The 19,867-nt window shown below is 38.5% G+C and overlaps 1 protein-coding gene across 1 annotated transcript in view; it reads left to right on the forward strand.

Moving 5' to 3' along the window:
- Positions 1 to 19,862, forward strand: part of LOC139711819 (protein spinster homolog 1-like) — a gene marked incomplete at its 3' end in the record, with an annotated part of 42,062 nt that extends 22,200 nt beyond the window's left edge. Inside the window, exons 6-10 of the mRNA XM_071623669.1 lie at positions 14,263 to 14,385; positions 15,754 to 15,949; positions 16,751 to 16,816; positions 17,969 to 18,067; positions 19,782 to 19,862. Of these exons, the coding sequence (XP_071479770.1) occupies positions 14,263 to 14,385; positions 15,754 to 15,949; positions 16,751 to 16,816; positions 17,969 to 18,067; positions 19,782 to 19,862 (565 nt within the window). The remainder of the gene's footprint in view (positions 1 to 14,262; positions 14,386 to 15,753; positions 15,950 to 16,750; positions 16,817 to 17,968; positions 18,068 to 19,781) is intronic.
- Positions 19,863 to 19,867: the final 5 nt, after the last annotated feature.

Below are 19,867 nucleotides of genomic sequence, written 5' to 3' on the forward strand. Positions count from 1 at the left end.
TTGAAAAAAGAGTCTCGCAAAGGTACAACACGTCGATCGAAGAGCGGAACAAAGACGTCCAGAAAAGACAACTTTTGTACAATAAACTCAATTATGTTCACAAAAACACTCCTGAGGAAAATATCGAATTGGAGACCATTGGTGATGAAATCGGGCTAAATGGTAAGTTGCTCGTATGGTTTTCTCAAGGTTTTGCCATTTGTTTCGACCCTTTACAGCGGTCACTCTCTTGCAGAGGCTACATTGCAGATTGTAACTTTCCACGTATTTTGCCATAGACGCAGACTCGCCAGCGAAAGAAAGCAGTCTATCAATATCACAGTCCCACATACGCCTATCTATGTCTGATATAGTATTCTGCCAACGTGGTACTGAAGCCTTGAAGTCTAGAGTAGATCTAGAACTACTAGGTCCAGTAGGAGCACTCCTACGTCCTACTGTCCGACTAGTCCAACACCTACTAATGACCAGTAATGTATGGGGTCCATAGATAGGAAGGGCTTCTCATATGATAAATGGACCACAATATGGTCGATTGTATACCGGTAGGCAGGCGGTACCGGTAGGGCCTAACATCCTCATTAAAAAAAGAAAGAAAAGGTTACGTAGAAACTCTAGGTGTATACAACCTATTTAACGTTTTTTTTTTTTTAATTAATATGCTTCTTAGTAGACTAGACACTCTAACGTTAGATATATTTGATATCATAGAGAGAGTATTTTTTGAATTATTTTTTATGAAATTAAAATAATGTAGTCTAGGCCCTGCCTAGGAAAAAATTTGGAATTAAAGATTCTAATTCATAAGTAAAAATTTGGCGTAAATTAATACAGGGAAAAAATGATCAATGATAAACGGCAAATAAATTCAAATAGAAGCAACAACAGAAACACCTAGCCTCTAGGCCTGATACTCTGATAGTACTATTAACGTTAGACATAGTCATAGTTCTAGACTTTAGTCTAAAGTTTCTAGACCTAACGTGCGTTAGGCCCTAAAAAAGGTACGGAGTATGTTCTGGGTATTGACTCTGCCTCTATACAGGCCTAGATCTAGGTCACGTACTACGTAGGTGTTTTTGTACTGCCATACTGCCACCGCACTGGTATAAATGTATACACATAACCACAACTTTGTCCGTTGGCATTGGCATGACAAAGACGATCTACTTGAATTTACTCGCGTTCAGTCTCGCATCATCAGACAGGCAGTGAAGTAGGACTGATTTGTCGTGTTAGAAAGTGAATCAAATCTTCTCAGGCTGAGTCTGACCAAGTTAAGGGTAATATTTTAAAATCACTTTAACTGTAACTGTACTGTAGCTGGTAAGCATGTGCATTATCTTGTCTTGCCTTTCCAAAGATGCCAACATTTCCCACAATCAACAGACTTGGGACGGTTTCTTCAATGTATGGTAAGGGTACCAGCTATCGGCAGGGTACATCGACACCCTGCGTATCATGGCTGTTTGCGTATAGAACAAAAAGGTACGCATGGGATTAAGTGCCATTTTATAGCTATGAAAACAGTAACAAAGAAACAAAAATCAAGCCAACAAAATAAACTAAACACGTTTCAATTACACATCCACTCAGTAACAACGCATGACTATGAAATTCACATGTATTACCTATGGAGGGAAGGGGTGCAGATCGTGAGGTACCCTTTTTCAGCCACGCGAAGAAAATGCATCGCACGCACTAAAATTGAATGATTTTACAACGGAGATTCAGAATCAACAGAACGGTCACGAGATTTTAAACTGCAGTATTTACAGCTCATTCGAGGAAAAACTTAGGCGAATTTGTTTTATACTTTTGGAATAAACGAGCTGCAAATTCATAGGGTGCCGATAGGTGGTACCCTCATTCATACAATTTAGATGCCAGTGATGCAGTGGTTGGTTAATTGCTGACCCTTGACATATTGTATCAAGGGTTGAAGCAGCCACTACTTCTTCTGGGAGGCTGTGCCAGTCCTTTGTGTTCCTCGGTAGGAAAGATGACTCTCTGTATTGTGTTCTGCAGGTAATTCAGTGCGTTAATTCATGTTGGTAGTAATACCAAATGTATATTTTCATGAATAGTTTCATTGATATAAGCACTTGGCATTTTAGTAGCACTTACACTGTACTGCAAAATGAGCAATTTAAGAGCAAAAATCAGATATCAAAAGTTCAGGCAATCCCTGCATGTTGTGTTGGTTATGGGAGTGAGGGGCTAAGGTGCTTTTTAAAAGAGACCTGTTTATATTACATTTTCTTTGTGCTGAGTAAAAAGTTCCCTCTATTCATGTAAGGAAATAACGTTATAATGCATTGTACATGTATAACACATCATTTGTATAAACACCTCACTTGTATGAATATTATTTACCCTCAGGTAAACAGTGATTGAATCTGCTTCCTTCCTATTCAGCGATTTGGAAAGACCATGCAAAGGAGCTGCATCCCTGACCAGGCTTTGATGCAAGCTCACTCATTGACTGGAAAGCTGTGAGTTTCAGCTTTCAGGATTTACTGAAAGTGCATTATTCAAAAGATTGACATTCTAGGTACATTGATACCATAACCATTGTTCAGAACTTGACCTTACTCCTGTGGGAGGAAAAAACAACAACTTTATTTTGGAAGTGATGGTACATGTATTGTACCGTACCTGATAATTCTAATGACAACACAGGTACATATTTTGTATGTCACCTAGAACTAAAGAGTGAACTTAAGAGTGAAATTTCTGTGAAGGCACATCTTTTAATCTTCTCCTGCCCCTTCATTCCAAAGAAATGTACATGTATGTAGATTCTTCTCTTTCTTTATAATGTATATGGCAACATCCCATGCATTTGACAGGTAGCACAATATGCAGCGTGGACCAATCAATCATTTTGATAGTGTATATTATAGTGTAATATAGGTGCCTAGGTCTAGTAATTGGCCCATACCAATTTAATCAGTTTCGGAGGACATGAAAATGTAAGTCAAATGTAACTTTGAATGTAAAATTGTCTATCACTTTTATTTTATTATTATTATTTTTTTTTGTGGGGGGGGGGTGGTCAAAAAAAATCGACTTTAGACAAAGTTACACTTCTTTGCAAAGATAGTTCAGGGTCCTGTTTTATGAAGAGTCAAAATTGATTATAAAATTGATTTCTACTGTAAGTCTATGGCAGACTGTGTAGTAAGGAAATATAAAATTGATTTTATCTTTTGATAAAACGGGGCCCTGGTTTGTAATTAAGCTAGACATGGGAAAAAAACAAACAAACAAATAGCACCATGAAGGCCAGAATTGTGTGAATTGTTCTGTTGTGATCTGTAGCTTTCTTACAGGCCTGTACTACTTCCCCATTCCCTTCTGAAACAATTTTGCCCCCTGTTTCCAGATATCATGTTTGACTCACTCCTGTATGTGCATAGTAGATCTTCAGCTTTAAAGAATGACCTTCTGATCTTTGGCGCTTCTCAGTTTGCTGGAGTTGCTAGTAAATATATGATACAAAATTACTAGAAATATCATGTGTATAAAGGCATAAGAAAATAGTGCACACCGATATGTCTTCAAAATGTTTACACTGTTTCCCTATATGCTTGCCTTTTTCATTCTTCCAGGAAGGACTGTTTTAACTGCTCATATGTGGTCGACTAAGAACATCCGCAGTCACAGCCCTTCATCCTTCTTATTGGAGAAAGCAAATTATACACTCTTCAGGTACATGTATCTGCAGTTGTGGAGCACAGGGCACAGTCCTCAAGGCATTGTGGGTGCAGCTGATCTTGTCTTCAAGTTGATCTTCGTTCTAAATCGCAACTGCTGGCCACATTGCATGGCGGTGAGACCATTTTAAAAGGGACTCCTGTACAAACCAGGAGGATTTGAAACTTTGGCATCCATCCCTTATTTTATAAATTTGCCGAGTCAACCATAATGCAACCATTTATTTATCATCTCCACCCTTCCCGTATCAAGTCTGCATAATAAGACAGCATTTGCTTGAGAAGTACGTACAATGTTATAGGGAAATAGGCACTGATCTTTAATTGTGGTCTCCTCATAACAGTTACCATGTTATTTCACAAGCCATTTGCCATATGGATATTGTTCTATTTTGACTATACACCTGTACCATGTATGAATGATAAGGTACATTTATAAATATTGATACTATTAGTGTTCAATGCTTCTTTGAAACATATATTCACTTTTCAAGGAGTTAGTTTTAGTTATGATAATGTAGACAAGTATCGAATATGTGAAAAGCTGCTAATTCCATTATTACACACCACGCCCACACATTTAGTGTGTACAAGTTGACAAGGGATGTATATAGCACCAAACTGTGACATCGCCATGGAAACTAGTTCTAAATGACCTCACCTGGCCTAAATATCTGTCAACACTATTGTTGCTAACCATGCTTGCACCTGGTTCCAACCCAAGTTACAACAACTCTCTTGCTTTTTTAGGAGTTGACCTAGAACTTGGCATATGTGGCCACTATTATAGGTAAATGCAGTATGTAATTAATGTGTTGCCATGGTAATGAAAAAAATCTATAGAAAATTTAACCAATATATTGTGGATCAAACTACTTTCAGTCTTTATAATGTGAATGGTAATTTGAAGTCTTCAACTGGCATCCTTCATGTATCGCTTGAGTAGTGAAGATGTACCCCAAGCAGTTTCATCTATGTTCGTAAGAAGTGATCAAGTTCATCATGATTATCATACAAGGCAGGCTATTGTGTATCACTTCGCAGTTAGAACTCGACTCAGGAGAAATGTGTGGCATATACATGTACAGGCCCACAACACAAGAATTCTTTGCATTGCTCCCAGGTAGGCCAGCAGCCAACATACTATTCAAAAATGTGATGAAATTCCACCTTTTCACTATGCACCTACATAGTACCTGTCACATGTGTGTATTTGACTTCTGGAGTATGGATGCAATATTGTACATGTATTATGCTGCATGGCAATGAGTAAAATAATTAACAGTAGAGCAAGCACTTTATAGTGTACCTGAAGCATGTTACTACAGATTTTTGAAAGCTTCAAGTTTATCTTGAAACCCAAATCTATAAATGTTGACATGGCATCGAATATTATTTTCATTACATGTATAATCGTGAACACTCAGTTTGTACTTTCCTTGCATTAAATTAGTATTTGATGTCAGATAACTCATAACGGGTCATTGCATTATATGCGTGATATGTTGCTATTCTGTTTGCTGCTTGATTTTGTTATCTGACTAGCTAAAGTGAACCATGTAAGCACCTAGGTGCTCATTTTTGTTGTATTCCTTTGCTTATCCTGATTTTCTTGTGTTTGTAACTTCAATACATGTCCATATCATTGTATATCTCAAGCCTCATCCACCCCTATGTATCCGCTCTTTCTTGCTCACTTCATTTGATGAACTCTGTACTGCTCTTGTCTCTCAATCCTATTCTCTCCTATATTTTCCCTGTCCTACCCCCATGCGTATCCGAGCAATTGCCCCAGAGGGCAATTACCCCCTGGCTAAATACTGGTTAGTGGTATGGTAAGAGTAAAGATTAGGGTTAGGATTAGGTCAAGGGTTAGGAGTTTGGGTTAGGGTTAGGATTAGGTTCAGGATTAGGATTAGGATTAGGGCCAGGGGAAGGGTCTGGGGTAATTGCCCAGGGGGTAATTGCCCTAGACCCATGTACATGTAATACAAGTACTTTTTGTTTCTTATTACTTAGAAATATTGGTCCGTATGAGGTTTGAAAGGTGAAATGTAAACGACTGATTTGTTTTATGTTGTAAAGTATGCATTTCTGCTAGGAATTTGTACTGAATTAATTCCTTTTTTTTCAGATGTAGGAGATGAGAATAATATGCTTATAGAAAATTGGTCCAAGATACAAATTACATTGGTGTTAGTTATCATACATGTACTTCAGTCATTCATAAGATCCAGTACCATATTACCATTACTGTATTGTTTTGACAACTCATGTGTATCCATTCAGAATTACAAAGTTGCTCATACAGTGTCAGATCTTGTGAATTTTCATTTTACATGTGAATGTGCTATATTACTTCCCTTCGCAAATGTTAACAGTATAGTATGTATGCACTGTACTTTATTTCTGCAACAGACTGCCATATTAGATCACTTCAAATGAGATTGTATGTTGCCAACAATTGTCCTGAATTAGTGTCTCAAGTGCTAAATTTGACATGTGTGGTTTGTATTATTGTATGTACATTGTTTGATGTGTATTTCGAGTGATGTTTGTCATTTACCGACATAAGTTGGTTAAAATTCCTGTTAACTAATGTTTTCATTCGGTGGTTAAATTAATCGAAGAAAAGATTTAGTGCAATTCCACAAAACTTGCTTAAGATAAAACCGACCTCAGTTGGCTTTTGGTAATCACTTTACCCAACAATTGTGTAGTTCACTTGGAAATCGACTGTCTGCTAAAATGCTATCCAGATTTCTGAAAGTGTAGATTTTATGGTGTAATACAGATGTATGAATTTAAAATCCAAACTGAGATCGTGTGTGTGTGTGTGTGTGTGTGTGTGTAGTTTTTGTTTTTGTTTGTTTGTTTGTTTTTTCTAAAAGGATGCAAAACTGCGATTATTTTCTTCCTCATGCATGATATAAAACACATGTTGTGGAGAGTGAAAATGCTACTCTTGTTTTTCCATAGCTGGGAGTACAGTATGTGGGTGAGTTTATTATGGGCCGTTTGTGGATTACATTATACTCTCATACATAGATCTAGTAGGTTTGAGTAGGAGAGTGAATGGTAGGCATATTACCTAAAACATCCCCTCACCTTTGTAACTACACTTCCAGAAAGAGCATGAACTGTGACAGAAATTAAATCAAACAACATTTCATCCGTATAGAGTTCATCGGTAATAATGATAATAATAATACAGTATACATTTAATGTGCCAATTCCACATGACTAACGTGCTCAAGGCGCAGTAGGAAAAGTGAGTTATATGAAGTACAAAAATCATTACACAAACATGCATATGAAAATGAATGACACAGTTATGATGATTAAAAAATATATATATATTTATCATAATACCGGTATACTATTCTATGGTAAAAGATTGTAATGACAAGTAAAGAAGTATGTTGCTGGTTTTTCTTTTTTTTAAAGAGCTCATCTTTCATACAGTTGACTACTTTGCCGACACCAGAAAAAAAAAATACTAGTCATTTTCTCATTAACACGAAACAAGATAAGATATCACTACTTTGGATGCTTACTAATTTTGTAAAAAAACAAAACAACAGTAAACAATAAACAAACAAAAACAAGGAAAGTGTGACATTCACAGATCATATTTGAGATACTGAGGTGTTGGATGTACATATTTTATGTACTGCCTTCTCAGTATATATGGTAGTGGTCCGATGCAATAATTTCTGCGTGCATACCAATATCAGTAACACAAGGAATATTTTGCAGTTTCATTGAACAGTCTGTGTTGAAAGTGTTTTTCTTTTTAAGCAAAAAGTTGAAGAGCTGAGATTCCAGGGCCCTGTTTCATAAAGCTGTTCGTAAAGTTACGAACAACTTACGAGTGACTGGTGATCAGTTCTAATGTGCTATACTTATCAGAATTTCCATAATTCAGCACAAGAACTGGTCACCAGTCACTCGTAAGTTGTTCGTAACTTTACGAGCAGCTTTATGAAACACCCCCCAGTACTGATTGTCTAAAGTGATTTTGTAAATTCTCAGATCCATGGGGAATGTATTCACGGTATACTAGTACATGTGCATGATAATTATGTAATTGATTACTATATAGTAAGCTGCAGGTGCCCAAGGGCAACAATCTAATTTGCATATTACGCGCGGCAAACCGCTCCAGTGTGCACAGCGTGCCGCTGCGGCAAAGTTTAGCGGCAAACCGCCGCCGCTGCCGCTGCCGCAAAACCGCTCCAATGTGAACGGCCCTTTATCGACAGTTTGAATGCAGTGACTATTGTGATAAGATATTTCCAATGTTTCATGTTACATGTATACACCATGTAAAGTCATTTGGGTTAAGTAATCAAATTGCCCCTCTGGAAAGGTGGTTGCTCTGTACAGGTTCTTAACTACACACTTTGTCTGTGTGGGGTTTTCGTGTGGTTGCTATAGGCTGGTGATCACGATATACAGCTGGTCACTAGAATACATGTAGGTTTGACTGTACATTTACTCGGCATGCTTCTTTAAGGTTGTGTGAAATAGCCATGTGGTGCCACACAGCTTCATGTAGGTGTCAGGTACTACCATTTTGGGCAGCCAGCTCCTGTGTTGCCAATACTGTATCATTGGCCATGCCCATGTGGGCCGCTCAATCTGAAAGAAAATCCCTGTATTGTGTTGATGGAATCTGAAGTAATCTTGAAAGAGCCTGCACTTGGCCATAGGGACAGCCATCAGAGGGAGATACTGGGACATACGTAGCACCATGCTGCTGCACTATAAAACACATCATGTGATCCCTGTGGGAAAAGTCCAATGTCCATTTTAACCCCTTGTGTACCAGATTCTCAGATTACCATAGGCTTTGTACAGGGTCCATTGGGTTCTTGAAGGCATTTTTGTTCAGTCGTACTTATGTCAGCACACAAACTTTAATGTACAGTATGATTTCAAATACATGGATATATCCACTCTGCCTTTTACTTTATGGGGTATAATCACACCAGGTAAAATGGTGTAAAAAGGCAGAAATAAATTGAGCAGATGGTAGGGCCTACAGTACAGTGTACTCTTCACTTTGTTTCTCGACCTGTAGTGTGTGCGGGCAAGTTTGATAGTGCTGCCTCAGTTTGCCTTGTGGTACATCACATGTGTACTCACATGATTAACTTGGCTGTGACGTTGTGACCATGAGTCCAAGGGAATAGTCTCAAGTTGGGCTGGATGCCAGTGTGACGCACAACTCCGTGTTAGTATAGTAGCATGTTATCTGTCCACCTTGAAGATGGTACTTCCTGGAAGTTTCATTGATAGAGGATTTTAGACACTTGAAACTTTATAGAGTTGGGAAAGATTGAAGCAGGAACTTTGATGACCTTAGGGGGAAGTTAGAGGCTTATTTTGAATCCATTTTGTTATGTCAGTTCTTTGTTGTTGTGTATGATAGTCATCAAACGTGTACGTTCTCTGTTTATTGACTTTGCATACTTAGCTAAAATGATGTCAGTTTTTTCCCTTTAAGGGAATTGCTTCTTTTGAGTTCTTTCTTTAGAAAAAGTTACTGTACGAGCTTAAATTTTTGCGGTGGTTTTATTTTCGCGAATTTCGCGAATCGCCTTTGAACCGCAAAAATAACATTGCACGAATAGCCAAGTTCATTTAGACCATCGCAACTGCGAAATTAATGACACGCGAAAATGTCCTCCAAGTAGCAATTCGCGAAAATATCTGTACGCGAAAATTTCAGCTCGTACAGTATAGAAAATCAAGATTTTGCAGAATGCTTATTGAAGTCTTCAAAGGCTTTCTCAGTAGAGACGATTTTCAACAGTGACATAAAAATGACTTTCTTCCAGGAGGAAAAAGATAGCCACAACATTCTGACTGTTGTCGATGTTGTGATGAAATTACAAAGCTCAAGAGTGCTTCAAGAGTGCTTCAAGAAAAAATAGAGAGCAACTTCCTCCCTGAGCCAGGTGTGAAGTGCTCCTCAGTATTTCACGGTATAATGTTGTGACAAAATAATGATTAGTGTGATTCAATGGAAGACCAACCCCCTCTTAGCATATTGTACAAGAGTCCTGCAATGTCAACATCTTCGTCCGTAGAGGAAGGTGTAAATCACAAGTTTGCATAATGATCGGTCTTACAGTTCTAGTCAATTGAGCATTTAATGGCTGTTTCTCAAAAATTCCAGCCAAAGCATGTATGGGTATGTAATGTATTCATATTGAGAGAAAACAATGGGGTCATTGAACTCAGGTGGTGTATGGGAAAGCAATAGAGATTTATCAAAGCCAAACCTAGTCTGTATGTTGTAGTTTTCAGGACTCAAAAGTTAATACAAGTAACAGTTTTAAATGATTACATACATTTATATCGTAATGTTGTTTGATAAAGTATGTTACATGTACATGTGTACATGAAACACTGAGCAAAATCGAAAAGGAAAAAAAAAAAGGAACACTCATTTTCATGAACTTGCACACAGACAAACATACACACACATAGTATTATGTGCAAACATCCCTTGATAGTCCCAGTGCTCTGAAGGGTTAATGGTAGAGCATCTGCTGTTGTGATCTCTTCAATATGCAGTTTTAAGGTACTTTAAGTAGAAGGAGGATGTCTCTATGTGAGATGCACCATTAAACACCATCTGTAATTGCCGACATAGGGGACAAAGGGCAAGCTGTTTTGCAGCATTTCAGCTCCTTAGCAACTGAAATAGAACCAGACATCTGTACCAGGAAGTTGGAATTTGTAAAGAACAGTTGTGGGTATTGTGATGAGCTCATCATCACACAGTTCCTTTCAGTTTAAAGAGGGCAAGGGCATACGATAACAATCTGAGGGTCGCAGAGGAATTCTAACTTTACTTGTAGACCGGGATGATGCACCCACCATCTTTCAAAACAAACAAGCTGGAGGTTGTTAAAAAGCTAACACTGTCTCTGTCTCTGAAAACTACTTGATTGCTTTCCACCAATCAGCGTCTTTCAGCACAGGAATAGATAACAATGCGCACAGATCATGTTTATGATTGCAGTCCAATCTTTGCTAGGTTCATTACAAGTTTGTTCACCTTATAGCTGCATTGAAAAGTTCACAGCCACATAACAGAGTGAGAATCTTCACATAGAAGTCCCATGGTTCTCCAGTGTAAAATACATATGGAACATTTCCCAAATGTCCATCAAAGGAAATATAATGAAATCAAAAATAAAATAAAGTGTACTGACCTGACTTGTCATCAACATGCAAGCTACAGTGGATCTCGAGATGAAAGGGGTTAGAAGAAATCTTTTGGCTCAGCAAGTTATCCTCTTCTCTACTGTACTTTTTCTAGATTACACAACTTTTACTCATTATAGTCAAAGCATAGGGTAACAAGAGGAGCTATTCAAACTTTCAGCCAATCAATGCGCACACATGTACTGTAAGTCAGCACTATGCAAATTAGTTTTCTTTCGCTCTGGCTAATGTTTAACTCTTAACGTGCCATGGTCGCTGATCGGCGACTAAGAAGAGCGAGAAAAGCATTGATCATTTAAGTTCTTGTGGTACCGTAATGTGTTACACCAAGCAACCGCCAATGATATGTACTGGTAGCTGATTAGCATAGCCATCGTTTCCACTAAAAATATGAGCATGCTTACATTGGAAAATTTTGAGTAAATACACGATTTTTCAGCTAGATGTATTTTTTTCACATCGGGAAAATCCGCAGCGGACGCACCCTCTGCGAGATGTGTATGGATCAAAAGTCTCATAGGTAAACCATGCGTGTGTATGCTATTGACTCTGCGTGTATTGTCTATGCGGTTCCACTCGCATTGTTCCGCTTGGACGCTGTCCTGTGGGAAGCTGCTTTTATATTGTCCCTCAAAGAGGGTCAGCTTTCGTTCGTCTGTCAAGTCTTTCATCCTTTTGTTTTGGTGAACGTCACTAATCGTCCCCACGCTAGCAAAGGAATTACGCACGGATAAAGGCCTGCCGATTTCAATAGAGTACGCCCGCCCGCGGTCTGCTTAGACAAAAGGAGGATTAGCAGGTTCTTCCTTCTCAGGTGGACAAAAGACACTATTCCAGGGCCTGGGACAATTACTTTATGTCAAATACAGGATCTGGGACTAAAGGACTCAGATTTGGGAATGAATTACTGAGGCAGAAAGAGAAATTGCTAAGACAAAATAAACTGCTAGTATCTTTGGAATCATACAATTCTAGAAGGCAATTTTGTTATCATTTGAAAGAGGAGATGTTGCTCTAAAACTTTCTCACAGAGTCAAGCGAGCGTTCCATTGAAGAAAAAACACAACTCTTTTTTTCCATACTACACAAAAATTTCTAATAATTTTTTTGATGTATCAATTATTTCTGCAATATTTCAGTAGAACTGTGCCACAATAGATATTGTGGCAAACTGACTGCATTACACGAAAGAGCAAACATTTCTTGATATATTTTGTGAGAACTCAATTCAAAACAGTCAATAGTTTCAGAGATATGGCGGTTTTAAATTTCATTGTCAGTCCAGTTTGAAACGTTCTGGTGTTAGGTAAAAACCTCTGGTACGTTAGGGGTTTTGGGCCTGGCACATTAAGAGTTAAAGGACTGCAACAGGAAATATCTTTTTGGCATATATCACCATCCCATCTTGGCTTACCATGACAATTCTTTGTTTTATGCAAACGAGTTGCTGACCTCAGCTGCTTCAGCAGGCGATATACCGTCGGTGGATCAAAGCCCATAGGCGCTCAAACTTTCTTTGTGAACTCGGTCGTACCTGGCACGTGCCCAGGGCAAAGTGGCACGATATCCAAATCATTCTTATGAGCCATGTGCACGTATTAGTGTCACAGAAATGACTGTTTGAGCGGTACTAGCACTGATAATACTATATTTACAACCTTGTCTGCTAACCTACGCAAATACCATCATTGTATGGCCCTGTATAGCCATGACTTCATTTGGGTACAAAGCTAGGTCAGTATTTAATTATGTCAAGAGGATGCTACTGTACTTGTCAATCAAATCTTTTTTATTGATATTTTGTGGATGTTTGGGTGGGGGGGAGGGATAGTTGAGGTGAACTTTCTTTTGTTCTTTTGAGGCATCATCTCACAGCTATCTTTGTTTTTGTTTGCCAGACTTTGAATCTTAATCATTTTATTTACTGTCTATATGTGTCTTATGGTATGATGAGTAGATCTACATGTAAATGCATTTAAGTACTGTGAGCTATTGTCAAGTGTGATTGTGAAGTAGGTTGAGCAAATGGTAATGTCTGTTGCCTCTTAGGGCAAAGTACATTTAATATTTGTCTGCACTTTTTCTTTTCCATTTAAGTTCACTTCAAAGTTGATTCATGCAACCATGATTGAGTCCATTTTCATTGAGATTGATAAATAAACTTCCATTTCAGCTGGGAGCGATATAGTCAAACATGTCTGTAGCCATCGTCTATGGGGCCACCTGTCATATGCGACCACTAAACACAATTCCCCCCAAGTGAAAAGCCGTGTGAACAACTCTGTTAATAGTGGCCGCCTGTCTACAACAGCCATTTTTTTTTCCATCTCCTTTTGGGTGGCTGCTTTTAGACAAGGTTTGACTGGTTGGTGTTAGAAATGTCAGCGTAGCACAGCTCAAAAATTTCAGTGAATAATGCTGATGACCAATTAGTATGAAACTTTGTTTAATGACTGTTGCTATTTTAATTATTTTCATCATTATTACCATCATATATTATTGTCAGTTTCATTATCATTGTAATTGCAACTTTTTTGTTCATTATTTTTACAAAGTACATATACTAGAGTAAAATACCCCGTGTGCGGCAGTTTAAGGATTTTTCCACACTGTAAACAAATCAGGCAAATTATTTTCAACCATTTCCTATATCATAGACAAGATTATTCATAAACGCTATTGTTATCGTAGAAAATTTGACCAATGACAAACGCAGTTTTCATGATTTACCAGGGCAAAACCCGGCACAATTTTCGCCAATATGCGCCGTAGTAGCTCTGCATGCGGCATGATGTACAGTCCCTGTGCAATACGCGTGTGCTCCCAATCTTCAGCTGAACGCCTTCACATGTCTCGCGAACATTGCATAAGCGCCAATTCCCATTGCGAAAGCACGTGAAAATAGCGGGCGCACATGCACTGGCTGCAAACAGGGATCGCAAGTCTGGCGGTGTTGTTGATGTCTTTCTCGCGTTTTTCTGAATTTTTTTTATGGTAACATCCACTTTCCGAAAAAAATGGTGGCCCACGTCGGCTCGCGAAAGTTCTATTTTATGTGAGGATATGTTTTCAAAATCCATGAACGTCGGGAAAACAACAAAAAATGCAGTTTCTTAGACCCTTGTTTCTTAACTGTTATCTTAAGAAGTACAGAAAATGAAATTGTGGATGCGATATGTTGTCATTTAGGTGAGAAAATTTCACTTTTGTCGGAGATTGTGCCCTTTTTATAGTTACTCTATTTATTGTTATTAAAAGTATCCATCATTCTGAATTCTGCATCTCTCTCGTTCTACAGCAAAAGTTACATAACCTCCACCTTTGGACTGACGACAGTGTGTTGGGTGACTGGCGCCCTCGCCCTGTGGGCTGTGGAAGCAGTGGAGGATGCCTACAGGCTGCAAGGGGAAAATCCATCTAGGCAAGTTGTAGTCTGACTTCAAAGACTACAAGCTGTTTTTGTTTACTCTATTGGCAATGACAATGCTTTAGTAGAGATCTACTACAACAGACAGTGTTTTGAATAAATCAGTAGAATAGTACCAGAATTTCAGTGAAACTGATCTACAAAGAGGGCAGATGTATAATATTTCAAATAGAGGTTAGTAATTAATGCAGAAGTCCTGTTGGAACCTCCTTATAACCAATTTGTTCAAGTGATGTCACGTCATTTGGCAATATATCAAATTTGTTTTGTTCAAGAATGCCAGAAATGATTATAATACTGATTAAGGTGTAAGGGCAATGTCTTCCTTTGTCTGCAGGGTCTGCACAAGCATAGTATAATGTCTCTGCTATTCAATTTTACTGATCCTGTCATATAGAGAATTTGATTGATATTTTTCAAGTAAATCTAGTTACATTTCATTCACAAAGATTATATTGTTGCCTGCTAAGAGTCCAGGGACTGAGGCATCTTTTTCAAAGGGACGCCATAGTTGGTGGCAATCTCAGAATTGGCATTCAGTGTTTAGGACGAGCTAATAATGTAGGACCTCTAATTACACTCAATGAAAACAAAAATATTTCTTTACTGTCTGCAGAAAAAAGAAACAACTCATAGCCCATGTGATGCTGAAAAATGGAAAAAAAAAGTAAAAGAGATGTCTAAGAGAGAAGAAAAAGTGTGTTTAGAATGAGAGGGGGAAAAAAGACTGGAAGAGAAGTAGGAAAGAAATGGGAGGAGAGGAGAATCCTTTCTCAATCATATGGCACTGTAGTAATATTACAGTATAGAACGTGCTGTAAAGGCTGTATCTCACCAAAGAAGACGTCTCCGCAACGTCTCCAACTTATCAGTTGCAACAGTCGCGGAGACATCTCCAACATGAAAATGTCTTGCTGTCTCACCAAGGAGACGTCTCTTAGACGAGATGGCAGGTGTCAACAAATTTCAAATGTGATGGAGCCGTTTGCAGGATCACCTGACTTGATCTAGGCAGGATGTCAGCACGCAGATGGGTCACGTGGTTTCTAAAGTTCTTGCGACTCCTCGGAGACTCTGTAATTTTCAGGAGTCGTCTTGGAGACGTCGCAGAGACGTCTCTGCAACTAGCAAAATCTGGAGTCGTGAACTAGTCGCGAACTCGTTTCAGGCCCGGTGAGATACCCCCTTGAACACAGCAGCTTTACATATTCAGTTGAAAGTCCATGTACCTTGTACAATGAAAAGCATTTACACAGCTAAACATATTCACCTTCTTGTCATGTTTCTGTTTGTCGCTGTCTGTTTGTGTGTCTATGTGTATATCTTTTTGTTTGTGTTTGTATGTATCTCCCACTTCTGCAGTGTTAGCATTATCTTTGGGGTCATCACCGTGGCGGCAGGCTTCATCGGCGTTGCCACAGGAACGACGCTGGCTCAGGTGCTGCGCCGGAAGACCCGTCAGGCCGACCCCCTTGTCTGTGCAATGGGAATGTTTGTCGGTGCTCCATTCCTCTTCATCGCCCTAGAATTGTCCGATATATCCGTCGGTATTACATGGGTAAGGCTGGGGTGCAACGTTGTTCTGTGTCTGTACAAGTTTCATTCCCTTGTAATCTTGGAACTGATATGTTTGAAATTGTTTTGATCTCGATGTCATTGGGGAAAAGAGCTAAACATACTATGAAAGTTGTTATTTTCAAGATGGGATAAATTTTGTGAGAATTTTGCAAATCACTGCAGGGCCACGAATTGAACAACAATTTAACAATCTCTGCGCACTCAGTTGGATACTATTAAGATACATGTGGAGTAAAGCGGAAGAGTGAATGGACAGTTATTAATAAAGTGCACTTATGATAGGCTCGGTGGTAAATTGCAAAAATAAAATCTTGAAAAGTGTCTTTGACCTCCCCATTCGCTTTTATAATATTGCTAATAATAGGTGATTAATTTTTTATATTTTCATACTATGTTTACCATTGTTTAAATTTATTGTGTTCATACTGGTACTATGAGATTAGTGTTCATCAGCATCCTTTCCTTGTTTGAATATTGTACAGAAGAGCATATATTGATACGTTTATTTTGTGTGTGTGTGTGTGTGTGTGTGTGTGTTTGAAATTTTGTTAATTTTTGTTGATTCCATTCACATGTTGTGTTTGAAACATGCAAAGAATTCCATTTTTTGTCTTTTGAAAAGAGTATTTTAAAGAAATTCTGAGGGTTGTTTTTACTGGATGCAATGAACTACATATCTGTGCAGTGTGAGAAGATCCTTTGGACAATTTGTTTTGATTTGTTTCTTGTTATTTTGTTTGACACATTTTCTTCTTTGTTTCTATTCCTCTTTCCTTTCCAGACATTTGTATTTATTGCAGAGACCTTAATTTGCCTAAACTGGGCGCTAGTTCCAGATATTCTTCTGGTGAGTAACTCTATGCAATTATCAGTGAGTTTCTGTGTCTGCGAAAATTTCCCCTCTCTATCATCAATCTTTGATAAAGTGATGAATTGATAATGGTTGTAATCTTAGATATTGAAGAAGAAGATAAAGACATAAGAGAAGAAGAAGCAGAAGAAGAAAATGAACATGTAGAAAAGGAGATGAAAGGGAAGTTAGGAAAGGGAAAGGGAAGAAGAACTGTAGCTGCTCCCCATATGGATGATATAGTCTGACCTGTTGATAGTTGTACAGTGCATGGCAAAAGGGTTTTATTACATTGTAAGCAGAGACACAGACACCACGTGAAGTGTGGCATGAAAGTTATAGAAACCGCCCTGTTCAAAGTCTGTCTACTACCTTTTGACGTGTGAGTTGGCTCACGATGCTTTGAAGAGGTCACGGTGCAATATGTCACTCTTGATTTGTAGATTGTAATGCATGCACATCTGACATGATACGACTAGTTTCTCTGTGCATTGCACAACATGAGATCAACTGACATGGTTCACTTAACCCGTTGAGGACTGTTTGATTTTGCTACAACATGCATTTCCCATAGACGCTTGCCCTAGTATACTCAGGACTCGTCCTCAGCGGGTTAAAGGAACTTCTAGATTTTTCTGGATTTCTTGATTTTGCCACCTTGGTGCATGGTTTCTTTTATTCTTTCTTTTCTTTTTTGTTGTTGCAATACATGATATCAGAGTTTTGCATTTATTAAACCAACATTCTGAATAGTGACTGTAGTAGATGTTAGTTTGTCATGAAGAAGATTTCCAAATGTTTGGACTTGTACAGGGAGTGAGATTGAATGAACTCTTCAAATGGTGCAATATGGTACATGTGTTTACCACAGCAGAACTAATGAGTTAGTGTTACTATTATTTTCCTATTTAGAAGCACATTACAAGATTTGTACAATCACTGTGCTCTTGCCAATTTTAGTAACATGGTAAGTTTCATTGTACAAAGTAATATGTAATTCATCCACTCTTGTGATGCTTTTTTTTTCTGAATGTTCAACAGTGACGGTCATTTATATACACAATGAGGAAATTGAAGGTGGACTGTTGGTAATACTTTGAAGACTCTGAAAAGATTCAATTCTTATTTCTCCTTTTTTTCTTCCCAAAGGCGGTGCTGATACCCACGAGACGCTCCACAGGCAATGCCATCCAGATGTTAATTTCTCATCTCTGTGGAGACGCCCTTAGTCCGTGGCTTGTAGGAGCAGTGAGTCAAGTTACAGTGTTTGCAATATGATGCATCGTGTGTTACCCCGGGGTACCACGTTGTGTAGTGCCACCTCACGTCCACTCGAGGACAGCCGCAGAGAAATGCATGCACTGTTTGTGCGTGTACATAGTCATTCCCATGCCACTGCATATTATACTATGCATGCATGGTACGCTGTGCTAGCAATAGCTTGTGCTTCAGTGCAGTGCAGTGCAGTGGCTAGGATGCGCTAACTCCAGCACCAAAATAATTTCCCACTTTTTGGCAACCCAGGGTACAACCTTAAAAAAACAAATAATTCAACAAAATGGCTGATTTTTAAATGGTACCCCAGGGTACAGTTTATGTCATCATATATTGAATATCTTGCATTGAGGGATAGTTTACCTTCTCTCTCTCTCAGTATCTGTCTATGATCTCTTTTCAATTTGATGCAAAAAGGGGAATGTTACTTGAGATTAAATATTTCAAATATTTGATTTAATTTTCTGAAGTTTATATCTTTTATAGATAAGAGAATAAACAAGCAATTTCATAAAAATGTCATTTGTAGTGGTAAGAAAGTCAAGTTCATAGTGAAAAAAAAAAAAAGAAGAAGACAAGAGCAAGAAGAATTCAAGGGTGGTTTGGGGACAAGAAAAAATGCCAAAGTGACAAATTAGACTTAACCCATTGAGGACGGGCTGATTTTGCTACAACGCACATTTCCTACGCTCGTATAAACACCTGCCCAGGTATACTCGGGACTCGTCCTCAACGGGTTAAAAATGACAGCAGTTGGAATGAACATGAAGGACAGAATTTAGAAACCGCCAACGTGACCAAGTATGATTAAGAATGATAAAGATATTAGAAATGTGGCTGACGCATCAAAAGTAGCAAAATATTACTGAATGAATTTGCAGGTCAGTGGGGCAGTATTTGTTGACTGGAAGTAGTGAAAACAAATTAAGAATGAAAATATCAACTTTACCTTTCTTCTAGACAGATGAATGCAATCCTAATGATTTCTCATGTTACATTATTCTACTGTCACAGTTTTCATGCTTTTCTTCTCAGAACAACTATGCTCATATCCTTGAAGTTTGACCAAAAAAAAAAACCACAACATCTTTGTGTATCGCCATATTCATGTGAGCAAATAGCATGTCAGATAGTGGATCTTATCTTCTTAAATGATATTATATAGTATGCCTGTATATTGTTCAATAATAGAAGTAACAACTGAAGTCATGGAGGTAGTTTACTTTTATGCAGTCTCTCCATTGTAAAGCTGATAAGCTGGTTCACAGACAGAGGAAGTGAACTGAGAGGCAGATTTTATTTCAGCCCTGATGAACTATCATTAGTGTCTTGCCTTGTGCTTGGCAAAGCCTGGCTACATACTTAGAGTGATGTAGCTGTATTGTCAGTCAAAATGTCAGTATACCATGGTACATGTAGATCTTCTGTCACTTTGTTTCAGTTTCTATGCAATGGACTGCCAAACGATATTGCGAGGGAGAAATATCAGAGAAGATACTCTATCTGTCAAACAACAGTAACCCATTTCAAGCCGATCACATGGTACCCACGTCATTGAAGAGATTGGTAAAGATTTGATTTTCCTCTTCCTCTCTCCCTCCCTTTCTACTCCTCCCCTCCCCTTCCCCCTCTCCTCCCCTCTCTTCTCCCCCTTCCCTCCTCTCCCTACCCCTTCCCCACTTTCCAGATTTCCGATCGAATCAGAGATGGTTTTGAAGACCACTCCAGCTATGAGGCGAAGTACACCAGCCTCGTCTACGCCTTGTTCTCTAC

Source organism: Diadema antillarum, unplaced genomic scaffold (genome assembly GCF_040938485.1).
Source record: "Diadema antillarum isolate AM-2024a unplaced genomic scaffold, OU_Dant_1.0 seq00001706_RagTag, whole genome shotgun sequence".
Lineage (NCBI taxonomy): Eukaryota > Metazoa > Echinodermata > Echinoidea > Diadematoida > Diadematidae > Diadema > Diadema antillarum.